This window comes from Nansenia antarctica (genome assembly GCF_963989245.1).
Source record: "Nansenia antarctica genome assembly, chromosome: 19".
Lineage (NCBI taxonomy): Eukaryota > Metazoa > Chordata > Actinopteri > Argentiniformes > Microstomatidae > Nansenia > Nansenia antarctica.
Window position 1 is genome coordinate 6,688,684 of NC_137692.1, and position 22,500 is coordinate 6,711,183.

At 47.2% G+C, this 22,500-nt stretch overlaps 1 protein-coding gene across 2 annotated transcripts in view; it reads left to right on the forward strand.

Annotated features, from left to right (window-relative positions):
* Positions 1-22,500, forward strand: part of ctdspla (CTD (carboxy-terminal domain, RNA polymerase II, polypeptide A) small phosphatase-like a) — a gene marked incomplete at both ends in the record, with an annotated part of 55,191 nt that overhangs the window by 11,093 nt on the left and 21,598 nt on the right. For both annotated transcript variants that reach the window (XM_080548821.1, XM_080548822.1), the window contains one exon: positions 19,965-20,122. In XM_080548821.1, the coding sequence (XP_080404947.1) occupies positions 19,965-20,122 (158 nt within the window). The remainder of the gene's footprint in view (positions 1-19,964; positions 20,123-22,500) is intronic.

The window sequence follows — 22,500 nt, forward strand, 5'->3', positions numbered from 1 at the left end:
TCTAGCCTTTAACTGATCTTTTAGTATGCATTATTACATTTAGCCTACATTTACATTTTCAACATTTAGCAGACACCTTTATCCAAAACGACTTACAACAAGTACCGGTACATTGGTCTAAGTAAGTGAAATGTCACAGTTTTGAGCACGTCAAGCACTCAACTCATAGCACCTAAGCTCTATGTAGCTTTAGAGACATGAAAGGACTGGAAAGCTGTATCCTTTTATAAAGTAAACCTTTTGCTTTTACCTATCAAAGCCCTCTCAGATCTTTAGTTTAGTAAAGGAGAGCAGGAAAGTAGCAACATTTGAAGTGCAAGGCAGATAAATGGAATTACTTCACCCCAAGCAAACACACTCAATTAGATTCTTTAATTAGATGTTTTGGGGGGTCATGTAGTCTCTTCATTTGTGACAGCAAGACTGATATTTCAGTGTGAAATCTTTTGACTTACAGTAGTTGATTATCACTGGCATAAGATGGCTTGTTGGATTATTGAAGTCTATGAAGTTCAGCGTTAAGTTGCTAGATGTGGGTAAAAGCCCTCATCAGTGCCCCACCATTGACACTCCCTTTGGAGCTAGTGACCGCCAATCATCTGGTAGCCCATGCCCGTCTCCAGCGCATGTAGGCCCTTCTCTTGTTTTTAACAGGGCTGTTCACCATGGGGACACTCTTGCCCACAAACTGGATATTAATTGTGCGTCTGTCCAGCTAAAGGGCGATTGTCGAAACAGATCAATACAGACAGGAAGACAGAAAGAGACAGAAAGAGAGAGAGAGACTGTGTGTGTGTGCATGTGCGTGCATGTGCGTGTGCGTGTGCGTGCGTGCGTGTGTGTGTGTGTGTGTGTGTGTGTGTCAGATTCCTGTGCTGAACATGCCTGTCCTGACAAGGGGATGGCCTTTATGTACAGTGCCCTATTCATTCTGGCACAGGTCTCTATTAATTGGCCGTCAAGAAAGGAGAACATCTTTTTTTAATATGATTTTCTATCATACTTCCTCTTTGCTGTGTGAGAGGTAACCTGTCTGAGATCTGCAGAGTCTTGATATTACAGTGGCTACTTGGATGAATAACAGACAGCACTAGATAGAACATCACTGGGCCTACATGAAACTGATCATCCTTCTAGGGAAGCATCGAAAGTTATTCGGCAGAAAATAGAAAAAAAAGCAATACTTTTCTTTATGACGTGATCAAACAGTGCAAGCAACCCATGCTGTTCTGTGAATGAGACGAGCATTGAGTGATGGCTGCCTACTGCCAAGTCATATTATTACAGCAAACATGTCGGCAGTTCGGCATCTGTTCTCTCAACGACAACGAGAGGCAGATTCCGACATTAAGGCCCAATCCCATTTCACCCCTACGGCTCGGTTTTGTGCGTTTACATGTAGGGTAGGGGGGTGTCCCAATTCTTGTTTCCATTGAGGGTAGGCCTGAGCCATAGGGCTATTCATGTCTCAGACTACGTTTGGGGTTTTGAAGGGCCGTCCCATTTCATTTGGGAAGATTTCAACCACTACGGCTTGTGGCTCTGTTCAGAGGCCTTGGCTTCAAAAGTGAGTGGCACTGCAAAACGAGCCGTAGGGGTAGGAAAGGGAAACGGGATTGGGCCTAAGACTTCGTGACTTCAAAATGAAAGCGGGAGCTAAGCGATCACTGGAAACTAATGGGATCGCAGTATTATATGACAGCTGCTGGTGAAAGGGGGTAACAAGCCGGCAGCCGATTTAATGTTCAGACTTTTATTTAGAAAAATGTAAATACATTTCAGCGTTGTTGAAAATCAATGACACACTCGCCACACAGCTTGTTTTGTGAGCCTGCTAACAATGTAAAGTAGTGTTCTAGTTATCTAGGTAGTAGTGGGGATTACCCACCGAATCCGTTGCATTGCAATATTTTGGCTTAACTAGCGAGTCTGTGATTTTCAAAAGTCAGTTTTTCAAAAATAAAAGTCTGAACATTTTGATTGGTGACTTTCACCAGCCGCTGTCACAGTTTTTATATCTTGTGTAATTTTTATCATTATCACTTTACATTTTACATGAATAAGCATACGAGCATGAATAAAAAGCTACATTTATTTAATTTATGCAATGGTACAAAAATTGGCTAAATAAATGAAAAACTGCCGGTTGGCATTCGGTATTCAGCCAAGTGTTTCCTTCATTTTGGTTTTTGGCTTCGGCCAAGAATTTTCATTTCGGTGCATCCCTAAATCCTTCCTTAAACTGAACAGTTAATATTTGTATTTAAAGAAGAAGAGCAGTGTGAATCAAGTTTAGAGAGAAGATAAAGAGACCCGGGAGGGAGTGTTTTCAGTCTCTCTGTACGGCAGTTCAGGGTGAACTCTATTTAACTCAGGGATTCTCCAGGGACAGTAAGTGGGACATGCTGTGTGTGGAGATGGAATGTTTCTCTGAAAGCAAGAGAAAGAGAGAGAGAGCAGTAGCAGCAGTAGCACACACACACACACACACACACACACACACACACACACACACACACACACACACACACACACACATACACACACACACACACACACACTGTGCTGTTCATTGTATTCACTTACTCTTGTCCTATTCGCACAAGGCTAATATTAGCCTGTGATCTTAATCCTTTGTGGATCTGCCATGTCCGTAATTTAAAAGTAAAAATTACACCGCAAATGACCTAGGCCTACCATATTTCGCCAAAAACAGAGGTCAGTCCCGTGTGAATCAGCATCTCTGTGGTTTGGGGTCGTTTGCATGGTTTTTTTGGTTCCTCTGCGCCTTTTTTCTGCCATGTGTTTTTTTGCTGTGGTCGAAATGATAAAGGAATGTTTTGACAACATTTTGGGCGCCAATTCAGGAGGCTCATCTTGCTACACATTTGTAAAAAGGGCAAGTTCAAATCCAGAGATGGGTGACATATGTATTATGTATAATAGATGATTATATTCATTATATTCAAGTGAATGGGGGAAGTGTGTCCAAACTTTTGACTGGTACTGTATATAGCCTATATCTTGTTACATAGATACTGTATATAAAAACAAATAGGCCTATATTGATTCCAAAATTACATTAACTATTATCCTTGACTCAATTCAACTTATTCAGTGATTTGCTGATGACATTTTAGCATTTTAGCTCATTTTAAGAGTGTCATTGCAAAGGGTATGGATACTTATGCACATGAGGTATTTCTGTGTTGACATTTTAAAAAATGTGCTGAAATTTCTAAAAACTAGTTTTAACGTCATTATGGTATTGTGTGTGGATTGATGACAATTTTGTTTTATTTAATCCATTTTAAATGTAGTCTATAACACAACAAAATGTGGAAAAAGTGAAGGGGTATGATGACTTTCTATAGGCACTGCATGTTACACAGAGCCTTGACATCATATCCGGGGGATAATGTCAGTAAATTCAAGTAAAATACAGTCTTACACTTATCACGTGCGAATGCCACACGAAACACAGACGTGGGGGGGGGTGATTTCTAAATCACCTGAGGTCCTTAGATAATATTAATCCCATGCGAGTTACAGACCTGCATTAATTAGTTGTAGAGTTTTGTTCCGCATGTCGGCATCCGATTTAATGTTCTGACTTTTCTTTCGAAAAATGTGAATACCTTGGTTGAAAATCAATGACACATCGCTAGTCAACTAACACAGCTTGTTTTGTGAGCCTGCTAACAATGTAAAGTAGTATTATAGTTAGCTAGGTAGCAGTGGGGATTACTCACTGGATCCATTGCATTGCAGTATGTTGGCTTGACCAACGAGTTTGTGTCGAGTTTGTGTTGTGAGGTTGAAATGTATTTCCGTGTTTCAAAATACAAGTCTGAACATTTTGATTGGGTGCCGACATGCGGACCAAAACACTAGAACACGTCACATATTATATCTGAGGAGAAAGATACTTGTATTAGCCTATAGCTGCTTGTTGCGATATCATCAGGGCTTTGTTATATCCGTTTTGGGACGGGGTCCTCTTTAGTCACCATTGTACAGTAGCCTATGTGTCATTGTGAGCGTGGTCACGGAGAACGTTGATCGTGTGTGACATCCACGTTCACTTTCTTCGACTGACGGTGGCGGAGGGTTCCCCCATCAGCCACTTATCTTCTGCCTCGCAGCTCTCGTTTGAAAACCCAGAGAAAAATAAAAGAGACATTCCAACCGGAGCAGCCAGCGTCCCTAAACAGCGTGGGCTGTTGTTGCCTCGGATTGCGTAACTCAGTTGAACACTCAGATCTCCCTCATTATTTCTCTCGGAGCCCTCGGTGGACTTATTCCTCCGCGCCTGTCACGTCCTTCATCCCGCCGTGTGCTTGAGTGACAGCAGCCTCGCCCCCCAGGGTCCGAAAGGCAGGCAGACAGGCGATGCTTCATACCGCAAACCGCACACAGCCAACTACGGCAGGAGAGGAGGGCCACTCTCACCCAGTGACGGGAGCTAGGGGTCTCTCTCTGAACATAGTCAGTCAGAGATTAGTTCAACAGATCAAGCTGCTGGGCGCCAGGGGGTTGTGGGTTTAAACCCCGGCAAACCTCACAAGTCGCTTTGTCACCCTGTCAGTGTTGTACATGCGTCACTCTGAATGTCAGTTATATAAGATGATGTCAGCTATATATAAGTCCTTTTCTGAATAATAGGGGTGTAAAGACCACTGGGTCAATGGAGGGTCAGTCCCTCTATGTGACTAAAGGCATGTGCTGGGAGAGAGAGAGAGTGTGTACAGTCAGCCTCAGCTGGCTTTGCGAAACCAACCCCACCCAGCTGTTTTGTTCTGCTCGCTGTGTGTGTTTGGAAACAGATGTGCTGGAATCCAACTGTTGTAGGAGCCGTTCTGTTGTAATAATTGCTGGTGCTCTAGGTGGGATTGTCTCCTATTGGCCAGCTTTGCGAAATCTGTTTTCATTTGAGGAGCAGGAGCTTCAGCTTAGGTATATTTGTAACTGTTCTTCTTACACTGACACAATGCACAACATGGAGTTTCCCTCTGTTGCTCACTGCTATTCATTCTGTTAGGAGATGCTGGAAGCAAACCGTTTAGAGTCAGGAACATGAAAGCATAAATCTCACCTACCCACTGTCTGCCTTCTCAATACAGACTCAGCAAAGGATAGTGTGTGTGTGTGTGTGTGTGTGTGTGTGTGTGTTTTTCCAGATTATGAAAGTGCAGATTGTAAGCTTTCAAATTATGGTGTCATACATTGAAATCGTTGAAGAAGATTGAATGTCGGTCCACCTCAAACCAAATAGCGGAGAGACGCGCTCTAAATCAAAACACAGACGAAACAGCTGCTAATACTTAAGCGGTAAAAAGGAACATCGCTACAAACATCTAACTGCATGTTTAGCACATCACAACCTGCTGGTAGAACATCAACATGCTAAAAACACATAAGTAGCTAAGTAAAGTAGCCATGGGAACCGATGGTTCTGGAGCCTAACGGCCCTTAGAGCAGCAGTCTATTTCCCCTTAGAGCAGGAGTCTATCTCCCCTTAGAGCAGCAGTCTATCTCCCCTTAGAGCAGCAGTCTATTTCCCCTTAGAGCAGGAGTCTATTTCCCCTTAGAGCAGGAGTCTATCTCCCCTTAGAGCAGGAGTCTATTTCCCCTTAGAGCAGCAGTCTATCTCCCCTTAGAGCAGCAGTCTATCTCCCCTTAGAGCAGCAGTCTATCTCCCCTTAGAGCAGGAGTCTATCTCCCCTTAGAGCAGCAGTCTATCTCCCCTTAGAGCAGGAGCCTATCTCCCCTTAGAGCAGGAGCCTATCTCCCCTTAGAGCAGGAGTCTATCTCCCCTTAGAGCAGGAGTCTATCTCCCCTTAGAGCAGCAGTCTATCTCCCCTTAGAGCAGGAGTCTATCTCCCCTTAGAGCAGCAGTCTATTTCCCCTTAGAGCAGGAGTCTATCTCCCCTTAGAGCAGGAGTCTATCTCCCCTTAGAGCAGCAGTCTATCTCCCCTTAGAGCAGCAGTCTATTTCCCCTTAGAGCAGGAGTCTATCTCCCCTTAGAGCAGGAGTCTATCTCCCCTTAGAGCAGCAGTCTATCTCCCCTTAGAGCAGGAGTCTATCTCCCCTTAGAGCAGGAGTCTATCTCCCCTTAGAGCAGGAGTCTATCTCCCCTTAGAGCAGGAGTCTATCTCCCCTTAGAGCAGGAGCCTATCTCCCCTTAGAGCAGCAACCTATCTCCCCTTAGAGCAGGAGCCTATCTCCTGTTTCCATAGTGTGAGGCGGCTTGATGTAGGACATGATGCTGGTGTGTCGCAGGGTCTTACCCCCAATCCAACCCTTAATGCAGAGTGCCAAGCAGGGAGGCATCAGGTACCATTTTTATGGTACGACTCAGCCAGATGATCACGTCCTAAAACATACGTTTCTTTACAAGCCATGTATCACTTACCAGTAGCTGACAGCAGACGAGACAGAGAATCCAATTCACAATTGTGATCCTAAAACTGTTGTTTGTTGTATCGAGTGGGCTCTTCAACACTTAAGGCCAATGCACACGGCGTGCGATTCTGTCGCACGACAGCATTCGATTCTCAATTCACACGAAGTGTGTGGGTGTGAATGGAGAATCGAATGTTGTCGTGCGACAATATCGCATCGCATGCCGTGTGCATTGGGCTTAAGTAATACTCGGAATACGCACAAAAATGTAAAACACATTTGTGACGCAGTCTGATCATTAGGTCCTCATGTCGGGATCTGATGTAATGATCAGACTTTTCTTTCGAAAAATGTGAATACATTTTCGCATTATTGAAAATCAATGACACACTCGCTAGTCAACTAACACAGCTTGTTTTGTGAGCCTGCTAACAATGTAAAGTACGGTAATGTTATAGTTAACTAGGTAGCAGTGGGGATTACTCACCTAATCCAATGCGTTGTAGTATTTTGGCTTGACTAGCGAGTTTGTGTTGTGATTTTCAACAACATTGAAATGTAGTTCTGTGTTTCCAAAGAAAAGTCTGAACATTTTGATTGATTGCATCAGACTGTGTCACATTTAGGCTAAAAGAAAAGCTTTCTGCTCATTTGCACTACTTGAGATTTGCCGATATGCAGCCCTTTTCATATGTGTCACATATCTCACATGGAAGGTTATATAAACCTCAGACTAACAGCTGGTCCCACTTCTGGCGCATACAGTCGATTCTTGAATCGCTGAAACAGGAGGAGGCAAATCGCTTTGAACTAATGCTTAAACCTAGAGTCAAACTGATGCATGTATGTCTCTGCCTCACGGTCACATTATACAGTGTTCCAAATCTCAGTTCTACTGTATAAAGTAGCAATCACAAGAGTGGTTGAAATCAGCAAACCTCTGGGCTCGTTGCTGTATATTTTGGTATGTGTCACGGTGCCACATAAAACCAACCTTGTTTCCATCTGAATTACTAAACTGCCACCCTGCTGCCACCCTGCCACCCTGCTTTCACAGTTATCTCCATACCCCCCAGCCACTCCACTACTGTACCTGCTTGCTCTCATACCTCCCATAGCTCTCACACCTCTCAGGACCTTCTCCCTGTCATTGAACTGATCAATGAATGTTTCTCTTTGGCCAGAAAGTGCACACACCTTATCAGTCACTTTTTCAAAGGCAAGAATGAAAACCAGCCAACATTGTGACCTGTGAGGAGCGCAGTTGCACGCCTCCTATAACAAGGCCTACGAGTGGATTAGGCTAACCCTAATGCTGATCCACAAAAAAAAGAGAAGACCCACATCTAGCCTTTATTTATGTAAACCAGCTCCTTCCCTTCTTGTGAAGTTTTTTTTTTCTCCCTTTCCTAACACCAGGGGAGCCACCCCTCCTAAATGTCGTTGTTTGGTACCTGTACTGTAGCAATGACAATAAAGTCCATTCATTCATTCATTCATCTAAACTTAAACTTTGTATCATATTATTTTAAATTTGGCACGATGCTGACCGGCTCTGAGTGTGTGTGCCCATAGCTTTATGCGCATGCTTTTATATGTCACCTTGTGGGAGAGTTCCTACATCTTTCGCTAAGTTTCGGATCATAATATTCTCTCCAACCTGGCGTTTTTCCCATGTGGTGGGGTCACGGGGTGAATATCTCTTCCTGTCAGGAATGTTGGGAATTTCCTGCGTTTTCCCGCTCTTCCGGCCCTGTTTGTGGCTCTGCCAGGGCATGTGACAGCCAGGGCTGTGGTTGTGTGATTGAGGAGAAGAGCCTACTATCAGGTTATCTAAGCGACTGCTCACAACACACTCACATGGTGCCCTAGTCTAGTGTGCTTGGGTCACATTTCCACTAGTGTCTGCACGAGAACAAAGAACACAATACGATAGGATGCTGCTGTGTAGCTTACTTACACTGTGGGCAAAGAGTGCTCCTGCCATGAGGAGGATGTAATGACTTTTTCGTGAGAGCTATTGTTAGACGAGCCGCAGAGCAACGTGCACCACCCTTTACCTAGATGTTAATGGGGTTTGTCCCGCGCCCGGGCACAAGCACACTGTCAACTCTTCTAGGCTTGGGTTCTACAGAGTGCAGTGTATCTGATATGTCCTTGAATTGATTGGAATGAAAACAGAGTTGTTGTTGTTATTGTTGTTGTTCATGTTTGACCCAGGGGCCGGCGGTGTTAATGGGAAATGTTGCACTTGAACAATTTCTATTCCCAGGACCTCAGAAGACAGAGTTACCATGCGAACCCGCTCCACACACATTCCTGTGGACAGTGGAAGAAAAAGGGAGAGATTTGTGTGTAGTGTGTGTGGGTTTGTGTGTTTGCGTGTGTGTTTGTGCATAGTGTATGTGTGTGGGTGTGTATTTCGGTGTGTGTATTTGTGTGTGTGTGTGTGTGTTTGTGTGTGTTTTCTTGAATGCGTGTATGTGCTCTGGCAGCATTTGAATCTCAGAAATGTTGTTTGTGTCGGTTGAGAGAAAGCCCTGTTTGGTGGAGGGGGTGGTGTTTGGTGGGAGGGGTGGTGTTTGTGGAGGGGTGGTGTTTGGTGGAGGGGTGGTGTTTGGTGGAGGGGTGGTGTTTGGTGGGGGGGTGGTGTTTGGTGGGGGGGTGGTGTTTGGTGGGAGGGGTGGTGTTTGTGGAGGGGTGGTGTTTGGTGGAGGGGTGGTGTTTGGTGGAGGGGTGGTGTTTGGTGGGGGGGTGGGGTTTGGTGGGGGGGTGGTGTTTGGTGGAGGGGTGGTGTTTGGAGGAGGGGGTGGTGTTTGGTGGAGGGGTGGTGTTTGTGGAGGGGGTGGTGTTTGGAGGAGGGGTGGTGTTTGGTGGAGGGGTGGTGTTTGGTGTAGGGGGTGGTGTTTGGTGGGGGGGTGGTGTTTGGTGGAGGGGTGGTGTTTGGAGGAGGGGGTGGTGTTTGGTGGAGGGGTGGTGTTTGGTGGAGGGGTGGTGTTTGAAGGAGGGGTGGTGTTTGGTGGAGGGGTGGTGTTTGGAGGAGGGGGTGGTGTTTGGAGGAGGGGGTGGTGTTTGGTGGAGGGTGGTGTTTGTGGAGGGTGGTGTTTGGTGGAGGGTGGTGTTTGTGGAGGGTGGTGTTTGGTGGAGGGGTGGTGTTTGGTGGAGGGGGTGGTGTTTGTGTAGGGTGGTGTTTGGTGGAGGGGTGGTGTTTGTGTAGGGTGGTGTTTGGTGGAGGGGTGGTGTTTGGTGGAGGGTGGTGTTTGGTGGAGGGGTGGTGTTTGGTGGAGGGGGTGGTGTTTGGTGGAGGGGGTGGTGTTTGTGTAGGATGGTGTTTGGTGGAGGGGGTGGTGTTTGTGGAGGGGTGGTGTTTGGTGGAGGGGTGGTGTTTGTGTAGGGTGGTGTTTGTGTAGGGGTGGTGTTTGTGGAGGGTGGTGTTTGTGTAGGGTGGTGTTTGGTGGAGGGGGTGGTGTTTGGTGGAGGGGGTGGTGTTTGGTGGAGGGGTGGTGTTTGTGGAGGGTGGTGTTTGTGTAGGATGGTGTTTGGTGGAGGGGGTGGTGGGGGTGTGGGGTGGTGGGTGGAGGGGGGGGGGGGGGGGGGTGGTGGTGGGGGGGGGGGGGGTTGGGAATAAAACCCAAGTATAGGCTGCCCCGCCTTCGCCACTGTACCACCACCCACTCTACACCCCTCTCTCCCTCACTCCCTCTCTCCCTCCCTCCCCTTCTACTGTCTCTCCCCCTCCCTCTCTCCCTCCCTCCCCTTCTACTGTCTCTCCCCCTCCCTCTCTCCCTCCCTCCCCTCCTCTACTGTCTCTCCCCCTCCCTCTCTCCCTCCCTCCCCTCCTCTACTGTCTCTCCCCCTCCCTCTCTCCCTCCCTCCCCTTCTCTACTGTCTCTCCCCCTCCCTCTCTCCCTCCCTCCCCTCTACTGTCTCTCCCACTCCCTCTCTCCCTCCCTCCCCTTCTACTGTCTCTCCCCCTCCCTCTCTCCCTCCCTCCCCTTCTACTGTCTCTCCCTCTCTCCCTCCCTCCCCTCCTCTACTCTCTCTCCCCCTCCCTCCCTCTCTCCCTCCCTCCCCTCCTCTACTGTCTCTCCCACTCCCTCTCTCCCTCCCTCCCCTTCTACTGTCTCTCCCCCTCCCTCTCTCCCTCCCTCCCCTCCTCTACTGTCTCTCCCCCTCCCTCTCTCCCTCCCTCCACTCCTCTACTGTCTCTCCCCCTCCCTCTCTCCCTCCCTCCCCTCCTCTACTGTCTCTCCCCCTCCCTCTCTCCCTCCCTCCCCTCTACTGTCTCTCCCTCTCCCTCTCTCCCTCTCTTCCTCCCTCCCCTTCTACTGTCTCTCCCACTCCCTCTCTCCCTCCCTCCCCTCCTACTGTCTCTCCCACTCCCTCTCTCCCTCCCTCCCCTCTACTGTCTCTCCCCCTCCCTCTCTCCCTCCCTCCCCTTCTACTGTCTCTCCCCCTCCCTCTCTCCCTCCCTCCCCTCCTCTACTGTCTCTCCCCCTCCCTCTCTCCCTCCCTCCCCTTCTACTGTCTCTCCCACTCCCTCTCTCCCTCCCTCCCCTCCTACTGTCTCTCCCACTCCCTCTCTCCCTCCCTCCCCTTCTACTGTCTCTCCCCCTCTCTCTCTCCCTCCCTCCCCTTCTACTGTCTCTCCCCCTCCCTCTCTCCCTCCCTCCCCTCCTCTACTGTCTCTCCCCCTCCCTCTCTCCCTCCCTCCCCTTCTACTGTCTCTCCCACTCCCTCTCTCCCTCCCTCCCCTCCTCTACTGTCTCTCCCCCTCCCTCTCTCCCTCCCTCCCCTCTACTGTCTCTCCCACTCCCTCTCTCCCTCCCTCCCCTTCTACTGTCTCTCCCCCTCCCTCTCTCCCTCCCTCCACCTCTACTGTCTCCCCGCCTCCCTCTCTCTCTCCCTCCCCTCCTCTACTGTCTCTCCCACTCCCTCTCTCCCTCCCTCCCCTTCTACTGTCTCTCCCCCTCCCTCTCTCCCTCCCTCCCCTTCTACTGTCTCTCCCCCTCCCTCTCTCCCTCCCTCCCCTTCTACTGTCTCTCCCCCTCCCTCTCTCCCTCCCTCCCCTCCTCTACTGTCTCTCCCCCTCCCTCTCTCCCTCCCTCCCCTTCTACTGTCTCTCCCCCTCCCTCTCTCCCTCCCTCCCCTCCTCTACTGTCTCTCCCCCTCCCTCTCTCCCTCCCTCCCCTTCTACTGTCTCTCCCCCTCCCTCTCTCCCTCCCTCCGCTCCTCTACTCTCTCTCCCCCTCCCTCTCTCCCTCCCTCCCCTCCTCTACTGTCTCTCCCACTCCCTCTCTCTCTCTTTTCCCCCTTCTCTGTGTCTCCCCCACCTGCTGTTTTAGGCAGGCTGGCAGCCAAGGTGGGAAAATAGAGACATGGTCTCAAAATGGAGTAGCAGAGGAGGAGGAAGGGGGCCGGTGGGGGAGGGGTGGGGGGTGGGTAATATGGGGATGTGAGGGCTGGAGGAGGAGAAATGGGGATGAGAGAAAGCCAGACAGGTCAGATACTATTTTAAAGTCCCATTTAGAGTCACAGTCACTCTTTATGAGGCATTGCTAAACTGTCAGCTTGGTCTTAGTTTAGCCCTGGGAATAGATGGCTTCTTTGCTGGAAAAAAGTAAATGTCTGTTGCGATTAGCATTGGTGCTCAGTGCTGTTTCTTAAACACCCCATATTGTAGATGGTTGACCATGTCCTCCTCTCCTACTGTAGATGGTTGACCATGTCCTCCTCTTCTCCTGTAGATGGTTGACCATGTCCTCCTCTCCGACTGTAGATGGTTGACCATGTCCTCCTCTCCGACTGTAGATGGTTGACCATGTCCTCCTCTTCTCCTGTCGATGGTTGACCATGTCCTCCTCTACTGTAGATGGTTGACCATGTCCTCTTCTACTGTAGATGATTGACCATGACCTCCTCTCCTACTGTAGATGGTTGACCATGTCCTCTTCTACTGTAGATGGTTGACCATGTCCTCCTCTTCTCCTGTAGATGGTTGACCATGTCCTCCTCTTCTCCTGTAGATGGTTGACCATGTCCTCCTCTTCTACTGTAGATGGTTGACCATGTCCTCTTCTACTGTAGATGGTTGACCATGTCCTCTTCTCCTGTAGATGTTTGACCATGTCCTCCTCTTCTTCTGTAGATGGTTGACCATGTCCTCCTCTTCTACTGTAGATGGTTGATCATGTCCTCCTCTTCTCCTGTAGATGGTTGACCATGTCCTCCTATTCTACTGTAGATGTTTGACCATGTCCTCCTCTTCTACTGTAGATGTTTGACCATGTCCTCCTCTTCTACTGTAGATGGTTGACCATGTCCTCCTCTTCTACTGTAGATGGTTGACCACGTCCTCCTCTTCTACTGTAGATGGTTGACCATGTCCTCCTCTTCTCCTGTAGATGGTTGACCATGTCCTCCTCTCCTACTGTAGATGGTTGACCATGTCCTCCTCTTCTCCTGTAGGTGGTTGACCATGTCCTCCTCTTCTCCTGTAGATGGTTGACCATGTCCTCTTCTTCTACTGGAGATGGTTGACCATGTCCTCCTCTTCTACTGTAGATGGTTGACCACGTCCTCCTCTTCTACTGTAGATGGTTGACCACGTCCTCCTCTTCTACTGTAGATGGTTGACCATGTCCTCCTCTTCTCCTGTAGATGGTTGACCATGTCCTCCTCTCCTACTGTAGATGGTTGACCATGTCCTCCTCTTCTCCTGTAGGTGGTTGACCATGTCCTCCTCTTCTCCTGTAGATGGTTGACCATGTCCTCTTCTTCTACTGTAGATGGTTGACCATGTCCTCCTCTTCTACTGTAGATGGTTGACCACGTCCTCCTCTTCTACTGTAGATGGTTGACCACGTCCTCCTCTTCTACTGTAGATGGTTGACCATGTCCTCCTCTTCTCCTGTAGATGGTTGACCATGTCCTCCTCTCCTACTGTAGATGGTTGACCATGTCCTCCTCTTCTCCTGTAGATGGTTGACCATGTCCTCCTCTTCTCCTGTAGATGTTTGACCATGTCCTCCTTTTCTACTGTAGATGGTTGACCATGTCCTCCTCTTCTGCAACCTATCAAGGAAAGTAGCCTATTATAAAGACTTAGGCCTACATGTTCTTGTAGCCTATTATAAAGACTTAGGCCTACATGTTCTTGTAGCCTATTATAAAGACTTACATATTCTTGTCTGTTGGAGAGAACAATATGGATGTTGCTCGTCCCTAGTTCTCAACGTTTAACGCTACAACAGCCGTGCCTATTTTACCTACTAGTAGAGCCGCCTTAGGGGTCAAATAGACCCCCTTTTTAGAATGTAAATCTGCTATTTACACACAGAGATCACTAGAGGGCGCTTCTTTTTTTAGCCTGCCTCCTAGACAGAAAAACTTCATACTATCTTATCCTGAAGTGATTTTGGAAATGTAAGGATACTGGGTGGTAGAACGCACATATCTAGGAAAAGTCATGAAAGGAGGGTCCTGAAATTTGATTGAGTGCAAAGATATTAAAAACATTTTTGTCACAGGGGTCACCGCTCTGACCCCTCACGGCTCTTCTAGTGTTAATTAAATATGACTAATCATCACCTAATGAACTCACACCTGGCGGCATAGATGGACCCTCACGCTGTCTCCTAGATGAAGTATGCTCTTACTTTATGAACCTGTGTCCAATTTCACACCTCTGCTTTGCTGTCTGTGAGAGTATCTGAATTTAGTTATCAGTAGTTATCAGTGCTCATGTAAAAGATAGTCATGACGTCAGCAGCGATGGTAGGCCTAATAGTAGGACTGTAGTAGTAGAAGGTTGTTGACTGCTTATTTTCATCACACTGTTCCCCACAGGGCTCTGGAATTACTAATTACTGTGTGTGCTTGTGTGTGCTATGTGCACTGTGTATGTGTGTGTGTGTATTTACAGTATGTGTGTGTGTACAGTGTGTGTGTGTGTGTGTGTGTGTATTTACAGTATGTGTGTGTGTACAGTGTGTGTGTGTGTGTGTGTGTGTGTGTGTGTGTGTTGATCTGGGACCTTTCTCATGGGGTTAATGCTCTCTGCGTGTATTCCCATGGCTCTAATCAGTTCCCATCTGACTATCCTCATGCACCAACTATTACTGCTCTCTGTCTCTAGATAAGGGTTAACACCCATATACTGTCTGTCTCTAGATAAGGGTTAACACCCATATACTGTCTGCACCCCAACCCACATATCTAGCCCAAAACACTACTATTCTGAGTATCAGGCCTATAACTTTATGTAATACTATTATGGTAATATGATTGTGTCAGAGTGCTGATCAGTATGCACTAGCAGGGGTGAGGCCGGTGTTAATACACATGACTATTGATGTTCCCTACATCTCATTGGTTTGATACCATCGGTCCTCTGTGGCTCAGTGGATAGAGCATGGCGCTAACAACGCTTCGTTTGTGGGTTCCATTCCCGCTAGGAGCATATATACTGAAACATGGATTCACTCACTGCAGTGAAAGTCACGTTGGATAAACGTCTTAGCTAAACGGTGTAGATTTCCTCATTCTGTGCCTTGCATGACAATGAGCCCATCCTCCGATTTCGGCCTCCACTGATCTCCAAGTGCGCCACATTGTTGTTGTGTTATTGAGGCCAATGGTGGTTGATAGGTATGAACGCTTATGTAACCTCTGTGTGGGACGAGTTCTGTTCTGTAAGGCCGTTCAGAGCAAGCTGTACCTTTGATTGTTTACAGGGTTCCTGCGCTGGTCTTAAAATCCAGCGATCTGATTTATAAGGTCTAAAAAGGGCTTAAATGTAAGGGATTTCCCCAAAATCGGTCTAAAAAATGAGGTGCTAGGTCTTAAACATTTGATTAGCTTGTCCTGCAAGGAATATTTTGTGCACTTTGTTCTCTTCACGTTGAAGTGACTTTCTACAGTTTTTTTGTTTTTTTATATTTTATTTTCAGTTTTTCAGTTTTATACACAAGACAAACAAACAAACTATCAAACAAACAACAAGCTGCCAGGCATACATGTCTAGTATGATTTGGTTCCAACCAATTCCCAAAATGCAACATTGTCAGGTATTACAAGGATACAAGTAAAATAAAATAAAGAGAAGAAAAAAAGAGAAAAAGAGTACAGGCTTGCATCACTACAGGATATAATCAACAATTCTTTACATTTTTAGATAACCAATAATACATAATAAAGCGTATTCTCTCCATTTGCATGATACTGATTAATTCGTTGAGCCATTTCTGGAAGCAGGGAGGTGGAGGTGATTTCCAATCCAATAGAATCCTTTTCTTAGCAGCTACCAGACCAGTCATGAATGCCGACCGTTCCTCAGGCGTATAGCAGACCGTTCCTCAGGCGTATAGTTGAAGCAGTCTCTGACTCAGACTCTGACTCAGACTCAGACTCAGACTCAGACTCAGACTCAGACTCAGACTCAGACTCAGGCGTATAGTTGAAGCAGTCTCTGAGCATCCAAAGAGTGCCAGTTCAGGATCAGGGGGAATGTCCCTTCCATAGACCCCGGAAAACCACTGAAATATTTCACACCAGAATTTATGCAAATGAGGACAGAACCAGAAAAGATGCGCTAGAGAGCCATCTGCAGTGTTGCATCTGTCACACAATGGAGAAACCGATGGATACATTCGGTGTAGTTTGGTCTAGTTTGAATAGTGGATAGTCTATGGATGACTTTGAATTGGATCAATTTGTACCTGACATTAATTGAGCAAGATTGGATTTGAGCTAAACCCTCATTCCAAGTGTCGTCAGTCACCTCAATATTAAGATCAGCAGACCAGGCTTCCCTCAGATGGTCAGTGGATACAGATGTGGCAAACAGGGACACAAAACCAGATAACAAATGTTTGGAGTCTGGAGGGAGCCGAAGGAGGGCGTAGAATGGACAATTCTCTGGCATGGTTTCAAAATTTGGAATTTTGTCTTTGACATAATGCCTAATCTGAAGATAGCGAAAGAAGTGGGAGTTAGGGATGTTACATTTAGTTTGTAACTGTTTGAATGATGCAAACTGTCCATATACAAATCTCTGAGGGTAACAAGTCCCCTGTCCCTCCAGACAGCAAACGCCCCGTCCGTCTGAGATGGCAGAAAAGTATGGGTTTGACATAATAGGAGTATGTATAGAAACACTTGACAGTTTGTTAACACTTCTTATCTGATTCAGAATTCTAAGACAGTTTCTTAAAATGAAATTATGACCAATCAGTTTGCCTGAGAAAAGCAAAGTATTAAGGGAAGAACCTGTCACACCTGTAGTTTCAATGCCCAGCCACAAGGGGCACTGTTAGATGTTGCCTCCCCAGGGAAACCCCACCGCCAATAAGATAAAGCCCTAGCGTTGGCTGCCCAGAAATAGTTACGAAATACGGGTAGGCCTAATCCTCCCTCAGGTTTTGACTTTTGCAGATGCGCTTTCGATATTCGATGAGCTTTATATCCCCAGATAAATGGAAGGATAATGGAGTTCAATTTCTTAAAAAATGCTGCAGTGAGGAAGATTGGGAGGTTCTGAAATAAATACAAAAATCTAGGGAGAGATAACATTTCCATTAAGGAAAACTGAGTCCATCCCATCAGATAGAGGCATAAACTCTCTTTTACCCCAGTTGATTGTGTAGCCCGAGAGGTTGCCAAATGACTTAATGAAATCTAACAGGGGAGGGATGGAGGCTTCTGGGTTAGAAAGTTATACCAGTGTGTCATCTGCATAAAGGGATAGAGGCTTCTGGATTAGAAAGGTATACCAATGTGTCATCTGCATAAAGACTCACCCGGCTTTCCAGGTTTCCTACCCTAATACCTCTGATATTTGGGTGACTCCTGATTCCTATTGCGAGGGACTCCAGAGCGAGATCGAAGAGTAAAGGAGACAAAGGATCCCCTTGTCTGACCCCATGCTGCAAATCAAAAGGACCAGACCTATCATTGTTAGTAAGGATAGATGACGTTGGGCAGAGATATAGCATTTTGACCCATGCAATATCCTCATCCTGAGTAGAAGCGGGGCAAGTACCTTATGAAATGCTTTGTAGAATTCACAACCAAATCCGTCTGGGCCTGCCGTCTTACCAGAGGGAAATGCTTTAATAGCCTCCACTAGCTCACTTTCTGAAATATTTGAGTCAAGCTCTAACCTGGACGACTCATCCAGCTTTGGTAAATTGAGGGAGTCAAAAAACACGGCAAAGTCTGCACTAGTAGCCTGAGATTCGGCGGTATATAATTCTGAATAAAATTATTTAAAGCGGTTGTTTATTTCCTTAGGATTAGTTAACAAATTGCCCTTCTTAGATTTCATTTTGTGGATTGCACGGCTCGCCTGTGCTCCCTTCAGTTTGTCGCCCAACTCGAAGTGTCTCTGGGTTAGGCGTTAATCATGGCGCTTGCTAGCTGTTCGTTCTTAGCTACTTTTCCCCTTTTATTCGGCATTCTCTGAACTTTTTCGACAGGTCTGGAACATGTAGAGTTCGTTAAACAGGTTGTGGTGAGTTTTGAGAGCAAACTTGTTTGAAAAGACAGTAAATGTAAACAAATAAGAAATAAACAGAGAGGAGCTCTGGAAAGCATGTCTACTCCATCCGCTACTCACTAGCGCCCCCTCTACAGTTAACTGTTAATGTTAATACATTTACTTTTGAGTAATTATGGGACTTATTTATTTTATATTAGGCTAATTATCCTTCAGACTTTTTTGTCTGTATGGCAGGGAAATCCCTAATTTCATCACCTTGAGGATGACAAAAAGATATCATATGGTGTCACGAATAGGTCTAAAATTATATCCAAAGAGGTCTAAAAAAGGTCTAAAAAGGTCTTAAATTTGACTTGTTGAAACTTGTAGGAACCCTGAGTTCCTTCATACGGTTAACAATACCACTCCTGAGAATGTCTGTCTGGCAAGAGGAGAACCAAGTCTCATATCCAGACTGGACCGTAAGCACTGAGAGACCAGAGAGAACATGAGCGGATTCTTCAACATCAATCTGATGGCTCTCAGACTTCTCCTGGCTGGATGCTGTGCAGGAGGCCACAGACAGCCTCATCTCAGCTACAGCCATGAGTCATTGTGTTGACAGAGTCACATGGTTGGCTGCATTGCCCGTACACTAACAAGATGTATGCAGGGACACGTCTGTGATGTGTATTTTGTGTCAGTTACATCGAACAAATCTCAGCAAAGCCCCTTTAAAGGAGCAGTAGAATGACCTATTCAGCACTGTACAGCCTTCTGGGGGGGGGGACTTTGAATTTTGTGATTGAAATGCAGCCCCCCAAAGTCTGTTTTTGGTTAGCGTGATACTTTCAGGCATTCTTATTTCGTTTTTTTACCAAGTACTCAGAGTCCACAAAAACCATAAAGCTGTCTCATAACTCTGTTTTGCGATGGACGGGCTGCTCGGCATTACATTTGATTGCATTCGCCAGCCAAAATGCAATTAGGGCCTAATTTATCCCCACATCAAACAATTCTCCAGGGTTGTAAACGCTCCTTCGCCCCTGTTGTCAGACTGAAAGTAGGCCGAGGCCTTCACAGGCGGATGATGTAACTATGGATACTACTGAAGCCTATGTGTCACGTTCGGCTCTTGGACTTTGTACCGTCAGTCAGGGACCGACGTCAAAGCCGTGGATGTTGATGTCATGCTCTCCGTCTGCATGTCGTTCTTAAATGTAGGCCTGTGACGCAAATTACTTTGTGTCACTACCCATTAGAATGCAGCGTCTGTTGCATGGTGATGACTGGATGTTTCTCTCTTCATTAGAGGCTCCAGTCCCCTCGGTGTGATAGGTGGTCTTTGTAGTGAAGGGGAGGGCGGCAGCTTGGTTGTAGGGAATAGCAGCTGTGTTCAGTCACATTCCTACAGTACAGTATGCAGCCGAATAGCCTAAAGCCATCGCTTTCAATGTGGAGGGACTCCACACTCCAATAATCCTATCTCTCTCTCTCTCTCTCTCTGTCTCTCTCTCTCTCTCTCTCTTTCTCTCTCTCTCTCTCTCTCTCTCTCTCTCTCTCTCTCTCTCTGTCTGTCTGTCTCTCTCTCTCTCTCTTTCTCTCTCTCTCCCTCTCTCTCTCTCTCCCTCTCTCTCTCTCTCTCGCTCTCTCTTTCTCTCTCTCTTTCTCTCTCTCTCTCCCTCTCTCTCTGTCTCTCCTCCTTGGTTGGAGAACCTTTGGCGTTAATTAACTAGGCTACCTTCCCAGAGGGCAGTCCGACGGTGGTTATTTCTGTCCCTGTGTTCCCTATTGCATGAAAAGCTCAAATGTATATATATGTATATATATTGCGTAAACACATCTTAGTTCTTCTGTTACAAGGCATGACAGTTCCTTCTGTACTGTAATGATGTTCGTACTTAAAGGGTTCAGATAATCCCTCGGTAGGGGCATCACAGACAGGAACTATAGAAATGACATTTATCTCGATAACTTTGAACGAACAGTGTCACGAACAACATTCTGAGTCTCTAAAATGTGCATAATAGGCTAACAAGAGGTTGTGTGTGTGGTGTTGTGGTTGTGGTTGTGTTTCAGTCTCCCAGTCCAACAGCAGCCTAAAGAAGCAGAGGAGCCGCAGCATCTTCAGCCCGTTCTTCTGCTGCTTCCGCCATTACAATGTGGAGCCACCTTCCCCCAACAACAAGAGCCTCCCCCCGGCCCCGCCCCCGGAGGAGAACGGCAGCCCCCCCAAGGTGACAGACCTTCACTGCCCTACAATCATTATATAATCATCATTTTATTATTTAGTCATTTTAAGGCAATATTAAAAAGATGGGTTTTTAGTCTTGACTTGAACATAATATGTGCTAAGGTTGAATCTCTAATGTAAACTGGCTGTGAAGACACAATTTGGGTGCATCAAATGGGCATGCAGCCTCACCAAATCTCTTCTTTTTGGACATGTGGTACACAGAGAAAACCAGTGTCAGAAGACCTGAGAGCTCTATTGGGCTGTAGTCTGGTGTCACCCTCTAGGCTGACTGGGATCAGGGGAGACTGTGGCATTTAGCCGGAGTGGATGGGAATGGAATGTGAAAACACATTACCGTATTTTCCGGACTATAAGTCACACTTTTTTTCATAGTTTGGCTGGTCCTGCGACTTATATATCAAAATATGTATCATTTAACATGTTTTTAAATGTTAATTCATACTCATAAATTCATAAATATTACGAAAACTACATACATTCATAAATACATGCGATTTATAGTCCAGTGCGACTTATATATGTTTTTTTCCTGTTCATGACACATTTTTTTACTTATACTCCGGAGCGACTTATAGTCCGGAAAATACGGTATATAGTATATTCATGTCAATAAGTTCTTATCGTCAATATGTTTAGGAGTAAATGAGAGAACACTGGTGCACCATGTGCACTGGTAGAACATATCTGAAGCTAGCTAGCATTCAGCTCCGGCTGTGTTTGTTATACCGTAGGCTAGTCAGCGTACAGCAGTGTTCCCTTACAAATGTCTCGGTTTTCACCTGAAAAATCATTCCTCAGTCATCACTGATTCCTTTAGTACACGGGTGAGGGTTGACTTGGTCCGGGGCGTCGAGACGGAGGCAACACTGCTCACTCTCACTGAGGAGGAGGCAACACACTGCTCACTCTCACTGAGGAGGAGGCAACACACTGCTCACTCTCACTGAGGAGGAGGCAACACACTGCTCACTCTCACTGAGGAGGAGGCAACACACTGCTCTCTCTCACTGAGGAGGAGGCAACACACTGCTCACTCTCACTGAGGAGGAGGCAACACACTGCTCTCTCTCACTGAGGAGGAGGCGACACACTGCTCACTCTCACTGAGGAGGAGGCAACACACTGCTCTCTCTCACTGAGGAGGAGGCAACACACTGCTCACTCTCACTGAGGAGGAGGCAACACACTGCTCACTCTCACTGAGGAGGAGGCAACACACTGCTCACTCTCACTGAGGAGGAGGCAACACACTGCTCACTCTCACTGAGGAGGAGGCAACACACTGCTCACTCTCACTGAGGAGGAGGCAACACACTGCTCACTCTCACTGAGGAGGAGGCGACACACTGCTCACTCTCACTGAGGAGGAGGCGACACACTGCTCACTCTCACTGAGGAGGAGGCAACACACTGCACTCTCGCTGAGGAGGAGGCAACACACTGCTCACTCTCACTGAGGAGGAGGCAACACACTGCACTCTCACTGAGGAGGAGGCAACACACTGCTCACTCTCACTGAGGAGGAGGCGACACACTGCTCTCTCACTGAGGAGGAGGCAACACACTGCTCACTCTCACTGAGGAGGAGGCAACACACTGCTCTCTCTCACTGAGGAGGAGGCGACACACTGCTCACTCTCACTGAGGAGGAGGCGACACACTGCTCACTCTCACTGAGGAGGAGGCAACACACTGCTCTCTCTCACTGAGGAGGAGGCGACACACTGCTCACTCTCACTGTGGAGGAGGCAACACACTGCTCACTCTCACTGTGGAGGAGGCAACACACTGCTCACTCTCACTGTGGAGGAGGCAACACACTGCTCACTCTCACTGAGGAGGAGGCAACACACTGCTCACTCTCACTGAGGAGGAGGCAACACACTGCTCACTCTCACTGAGGAGGAGGCAACACACTGCACTCTCACTGAGGAGGAGGCAACACACTGCTCACTCTCACTGAGGAGGAGGCGACACACTGCTCACTCTCACTGAGGAGGAGGCAACACACTGCTCACTCTCACTGAGGAGGAGGCAACACACTGCTCACTCTCACTGAGGAGGAGGCAACACACTGCTCACTCTCACTGAGGAGGAGGCAACACACTGCTCACTCTCACTGAGGAGGAGGCGACACACTGCTCACTCTCACTGAGGAGGAGGCAACACACTGCTCACTCTCACTGAGGAGGAGGCAACACACTGCTCACTCTCACTGAGGAGGAGGCAACACACTGCTCACTCTCACTGAGGAGGAGGCAACACACTGCTCACTCTCACTGAGGAGGAGGCAACACACTGCTCACTCTCACTGAGGAGGAGGCAACACACTGCTCACTCTCACTGAGGAGGAGGCAA